Here is a 6,165-nt window from a genome sequence, read left to right as displayed (position 1 = left end):
CTCACAAAGTAATCTCACAAAAGTGCTTTATTTAATTTCCTAATTCCGCTACTCTCAAAGTTTATAGACCATTTCCATTACAAAGAGTGTTGGTGTAGGCTCTCAACTTCTCAAGCTTGGAGAAGGAGCTCTTGCACTTTCACAAAGTGATAATGAGTGAAATGAGTGTGTGAGAGGGTGTATACCCCTGAAGCAAGCCCCTTGCTTAGCTTGGTTGACCCCCCCCTTGTAGCTCAAGCACCCCTTTGAGAGAGAGGGCTTGATAATACCTAGATATTTGATTAATTAATCTAAATGCTCATTGGCACCTTCTTTAGCCTAGCCAAAAGGATTCAAGCACACCATGTGGATAAGCATGGGGAGAACCTGAAATGTGTCCATGTGCCCCTTGAGGAAGGGGTGCCCTTTGGGTGAGTAAGAGGTTAAGTCAGACATTCCCCTAGCTTTCGGGCTCGCCCCCTCCTTTGTAGGGCACCTCTTTGATTCAAGCCCCTCAAGCACCTTACCCTCCAAGCATGGGAAGCTTCTCAAGCACCATAGCCAGCAAGTACATGCTTAGTATGAGCATGGGTTCTCTCTCTCTCTCTCTCTCTCTCTCTCTCTCTCTCTCTCTCTCTCTCTCTCTCTCTCTCTCTCTCTCTCTCTCTCTCTCTCTCTCTCTCTCTCTCTCTCTCATGCCCCTAGCTTGTAGGCTTGCCCCTCTCTTTGTACGGCTCAACTTTGAATTGGACTTCGACACCTCAAGCACATGGCCAGCTTGGCCAAGGACCTTAGCCATCAAGCATACCTAGCACCTTAACTATTAAACACCTAAAGCATGGGCCTAGCTTAACCTAATGCCCTAGGTCTAAGGACGTTTAACACTAACCTTTGGGAGTCTTTAATGAAGCTAACCCTGAGGTCTTTCAAGCTCCATTAATTGGCAATGCTCTTTGATAGACCATCTCCCATTTGGACCCATTGCCTTTGGTCCCGTACTGAGATAGATCCATAAGCATATGTCTATATTCCAACTCTTGTTCACATTTATTCTCCCACATTAAATGATTAGTTTAATATGAGAAAATCATTTGGGTTAGTTAGATATTAGATTTTATGACAATGGAGACTAAGATCTCCATGACCCAAGTAACTAAGCGGCTTCCTTGATCATCATTTGTCATTCTCCGCGTCTTCAAATCATCAATAAATGCTCAATATAAGTACATAGTAGAAAAAATTAGTGGAATCCATAGGGCTTTGATCATGAGCTTGACAAGAAGAAGTTATTGTGCATAGTAATATACAGAATACTAATAGAGGCTCTTGAATTTTAGACAATCCTTGAAAATTCCATCAGATGACCTATGTAATCTCTGAATTAGCTCTCAGTTTCTTTTGCAAAGTTTTAGAGCTTGAAAAGAACTAAAATTTGAAAAAAAAAAGTTTTGCAATCTAACCTTGTATGAGGGAGTTATGCTCAATTTTAGTGAAGACTACTTTTTTTCTCCCTTTTCAGAAATAGTAACTTTGAACTTTTAGGAGGAGATGGAAGAGTCCAAAGTATAAGAGTATGAATGTGGAGGTTTAGAATCTTTTGGGATCTTTGAAGAGGCATATGAACTTTTTAGGCCCTCATGCCCATCCACATGCCCTTCTACCCACTTTGCCTCCAGTTCCCACCCACCGTAAGTTATATTTTGCCGTTTTGAGTCTCGTAGAATGCTTGTGAGATCTCAAATTTTCATGCACTTATAAAGTGGCATTCATCTTTTGGAACCTCCTTACCCATGAATACACTTCCTTGCATGCCTCATTGTCCTTTGACGTGTGCTTTCATGTGATTTCTCTTTCTAATATAGCCATTCTTTAGAGAGAAAAAGGCCATGATAAATCCTAAACTTCATCAAAATTAAATTTTGATAACAACTGAAAGAAAAAGCAAACTTCATCAAAAGGCCATGATAAATCCTAAACTTCATCAAAATTAAATTTTGATAACAACTGAAAGAAAAAGCAAACCTTGTCAAAACAAACAAATAATATCTTAAACATGTAGAGATCAAAGAGAGGTTTCATTTGAATTGTGGGTTGCACAATTTTGACGATCAATGTGGAGGTTATGGCCATTTTTGTGACGTGTTTGTCTTGCATGTGTGGTTGCCTACTTCTCTGAAGGAGAGTCTCAACATTTTTAGACCTTCTAGATTTTTTGATAACCTCCTCTTACATCTTTCAACGACACTTAGCTTGCATGCTTTATTTAGCTAAAAAACATGCAAATATCTAACCTTAGAAAGAAAGCACTTAACCTTCACAAATTTCACATCTGAGGATAGAGTCTTGATCGCAAAATCGTACTCTTCAAGAGAATGTCAGAAAGCACACTTGATTTTTGAAAAGCACTTTTTCTTTTATGAAGAAAATAATTTATAAACTACATTCTAATTCTAATAAAAAACAATCATAAATCATAAAAAGCACACCGTAAAAGCATGATTGGTGACATATGTTGATGTAGTTGTTTTTGTAGTTGAGGCTCTTTCTCTAGTGCAACCATTGGATTGCAATGTTGTTTTGTGGTTGTGGTGTTATCAATATTGATGTGTTGTATGGTAGATCAACCAGCCTAGTTATTGTCAGTGGAAGATGACTCATATTCACTGATAGTTGCAAGCTTGGCCATATTGATCTTTTCAAAGGTCTCGAAATATAGGCCATCATTTTCCTAGTCAATGTATGCTTGGTATCGCCTCTGCCATGTCTTTGTAACCAGCAAGTTAGCTTCCATTCTTCTTGGTTGCATTACAAAAAATATATGTGGATAGGCCAATCTATTGACATGAATGGTCTATGATATATCTTGGTAACTTTAAAGGTCACCTGTACAAGAAGATAATTGATGTAGTGTGATATCCTGGAGCTTCTCAAACACTTCATAACTGAGGAGATTAGTGTGTGCTCTAGAGCCCATGAGAGCATAGGTTATAACCATACTTTTGCCTGTGTATACTTTGATGTATGGGTTCATTTTTTCTTCATCTATATTATGTGATGTCACATGGTCAACTCGAGCTGTTTTCTTGAAATGAGATGTCTTTATTTTGAAGTTGTTTTCTTTTTTTTGCATGCTTTTTTGAAATGGTCCCATTGATAGAAACATCCAATGTTTCAAGAACTAGAGCCCATTAAAATGGCTAAATAGGCACTCTAGAAAATGTTTTTGCACATGTGCATCATCCTCTCTTGTGGACTCTAGAGCTACATCTTGATTCTCGACTTCCACACTTGTGAGGCTCCAAAACATCCATAGATGGCTCTTGGCATGAACCCATGATGGTAGATCTATCTCAATATTAGGAGTGATTAATTTCTCGTTCCCCCCCATTGTGCCGAGTGCCCTTGGGTGTTGCTATGCAATAGTTGCAGGAAGTGTGATCAACGGGAGGTACATGTGACCCTCACCTTACGTAGTGGAAAAGCGGTTCCGAAGGATATTTACAAAGAAAAAAAGTGCAAAGGTGCCATAGCCTATCACTTGGGTGCAGCTCATTGGTGATCTCCACGTGATGCCCAAGATCCTCCCGTCTCATTTGATGCCACTCCGTCTTCTCTGACGGCGCGCCTCCTCCCATCGCTAGAAAACGCTCTTTTCTGTCTTCTGCCTTCCATCCAAGGAGCTGCACAGGATCTTCTCTCGCTCTCCCTCATCAGTACCACCTCGCAGGTAAGCTCTCTCTCTCTCTCTCTCTCTCTCTCTCTCTCTCGTGAGACCTGCTCGCTAGACCTAGTCTCTCTCTCTCTCTCTCTCTCTCTCTCTCTCTCTCTCTCGTGTACGTACACACACACACACACACACACACACACACACACACACACACACACACACACACACACACAAACTAACAATGGAAATTATTTTGCATGTGAGAGAAGCGGGATGTGCTGGATTTTACCAACGAGGGCAGACTTTCATGATTTTTAATTTTTTTTTTTTTGGTATGCACAATCAAAGTTCTGGTCGTGAGGTCTGTGTTCACTTGTGCATCGGGATCCACTGATGCTCTCTGTGCTCAAACCAGATTGTGATTTAGGGAATATTGCATACGGCAAGTTCGAAGCTAGCATTAATAGCGATGGTGTTAACGCTGTGGGATTGTAAATTGCTCGCGTTTGGAATGTTCTGATCTTGGGAAACAATTGTAATGATCTCTATAGAAAATTGCAACAGTGGGCAGGCGTGTCTTGGTAACCCTATGGGGAAGTAGGCTCAGTAAGATCACTGAAATTCACATGTTTGTGGCGTGTACCCTTTCCAAAGTGTATTGTGTACATGTGCGCGCGTGCGCACACACATCTCTTGTGAAGTGATGATCATCTCTCTCTCTCTCTCTTCTCTCTCTCTCTCTCTCTCTCTCTCTCTCTCATGTATGCCTATTCGTATTTGTGGTGCCCATAGCATGTTTCATGTTTGCAGGCATGATAACGTTTAGGTTCCAGAGTGGAACCACTTTAGTGTAACAAGCTTTAGGTGGCAATCAGCTTTTGTTTGTTCCAATGGAAGGCATAGGTATCAAAGCCAATCACGAGGCCACACCACCACCAAACCAAGATGATGGGAAGTCTTGGGAGGCCTTCAACACTGGGTTCTCCGAAGTGCAGAAAATTCTCGAGGAGAACAAGGTCCTTATTGGAGAAATCAACCACAACCAAGAGTCGAAGATACCGGAGAACCTAACACGAAATGTTTCGCTTATTAAGGAGCTCAACAACAACATGAATCAGGTGGTAGGCCTTTACACGGACTTGTCGTCATCATTTGTAACCTTCATGGATGGCGAATCCAACGACAACATGGACACAGATATGAAGGAGAAAGGACCTCCCACAGCAGCGGTGGGGCAGAAGAGAACAAGGGCAACTTAAGCACTAGGGATGGAAGTGAATTATGTGTCAGGTAAGAGGAAGGATTTTCTTGTGTCTGAGCTTGTCTTAATAGCTGGTCTTCCCATTGAAGCTAATTATGGTAGACACATATTGACTCAGGACAGTTATTCTTCAACTTTTCAAGGCAAAATGGTATGTCTAATTTCTGTGCTTTTGAAGACTAAATTTTACCCAAAGCTGTCGATTTATAGCCTTGGTAAGTTCTTATTGAGCTTTCTCATCCTACTCACGTATTTTGCCTTTGAATGGATGATTGTAATACTATTATGTAGAGACGACATTTTTGTCCAAGACTGCAGGAGTTGTTGAATTGTCGGTGCATCGCAGTTTTGTCCATTCAGAATGCAGTTATAAGCAAGTGCATGCTCACAGTACTCAGGTCTTTGGCCATGCCTTTGAGATGCTTTATCCTCAGCTTGCTGGCTGGGAGTGTGCTGCGTGTGTTGTACGTGCTCAACAGGAGTCTTCAACATGAATTGATTTCAATCATGTGCACACTTAGTCGAAGTCGAGTATGTTAACCATGGGGGACTCTACTGTGTAGGTAGCATGGTTATGTAGCATAGGTTGTGTATGCCCAAGTCTTTCTTTTTCTTTTCACTATAATGGGTTGTGCTTGATGTGAGGCTCACATCATTATTCTGGCATGATGGTTTTTACTGAGGTGGTGCCAACATGAAGATAGAAATTTGCTATAGCATTTGTGAAGAGTGATATTAGCTTGGCAAGGATTGTGCGTATTATAGGGGAAGGCTTAGGCGGTTAAAGAGCCTCTTGAGTTTCTGCTAAAGAGGGTGAGGAGTTTTGGCGCGAGTGCTTGAGAAAATCTTGAAGTGTGTTAGGGTGCTGTTGGGTTTCCCTGCCTTCCCAAATAAGTCCTCTGGGGTCATGTCTTCTAACATGGCTAGCAGGTGTTGGGAAAAAGTGCTGTCACCCCCTTTCTTATGATTTCTTCTATATTGTAAAGCTAGCTAGCATTGCAGAAGTTGTGTACGAAATTGCATTATTATAATGCAACTATGTTGGTCATATTGTTTCCTCGCCTCTAATAATAGCTTGAATGTGAACGAATTAGCAGTTCGGAATCTAAACTAACATAATATGGCGGAAGGGGGAGCCCTTTACATGTGTCAAAATTTGCGATTAAGGTTAAACTCCCAAACTGAGATAAGCCCCTGTGCATGAGAGAGAGAGAGAGAGAGAGAGAGAGAGAGAGAGAGAGAGAGGCTGCCAAAGCAG

The 6,165-nt window shown here is 41.3% G+C and overlaps 1 protein-coding gene across 3 annotated transcripts; it reads left to right on the top strand.

Moving 5' to 3' along the window:
• Positions 1-3,548: 3,548 nt before the first annotated feature.
• Positions 3,549-5,236, top strand: LOC147458518 (protein ELF4-LIKE 3-like). 3 transcript variants are annotated; one of them, XM_086513167.1, is made up of 3 exons: positions 3,549-3,706; positions 4,457-4,936; positions 5,031-5,236. In XM_086513167.1, the coding sequence occupies exon 2, from the start codon at positions 4,537-4,539 to the stop codon at positions 4,903-4,905; it is 369 nt and encodes a 122-aa protein (XP_086369293.1). In that variant the 5' UTR covers positions 3,549-3,706; positions 4,457-4,536; the 3' UTR covers positions 4,906-4,936; positions 5,031-5,236. The 3 variants fall into 3 exon arrangements, with proteins under 3 accessions (XP_086369293.1, XP_086369294.1, XP_086369292.1); XM_086513168.1 differs by having other exon boundaries at positions 5,026-5,236; XM_086513166.1 differs by having other exon boundaries at positions 4,457-5,078.
• Positions 5,237-6,165: the final 929 nt, after the last annotated feature.

This window comes from Adiantum capillus-veneris, chromosome 5 (genome assembly GCF_014529385.1).
Source record: "Adiantum capillus-veneris isolate H3 chromosome 5, ASM1452938v2, whole genome shotgun sequence".
Lineage (NCBI taxonomy): Eukaryota > Viridiplantae > Streptophyta > Polypodiopsida > Polypodiales > Pteridaceae > Adiantum > Adiantum capillus-veneris.
The sequence above is the reverse complement of the archived record's forward strand: the minus strand, read 5'-3'. Positions and strand labels throughout refer to the sequence as shown.

Coding starts and splice junctions, on each gene's coding strand:
- LOC147458518 (XM_086513167.1), top strand. CDS start 4,537: ATGGAAGGCATAGGTATCAAAGCCAATCACGAGGCCACACCACCACCA.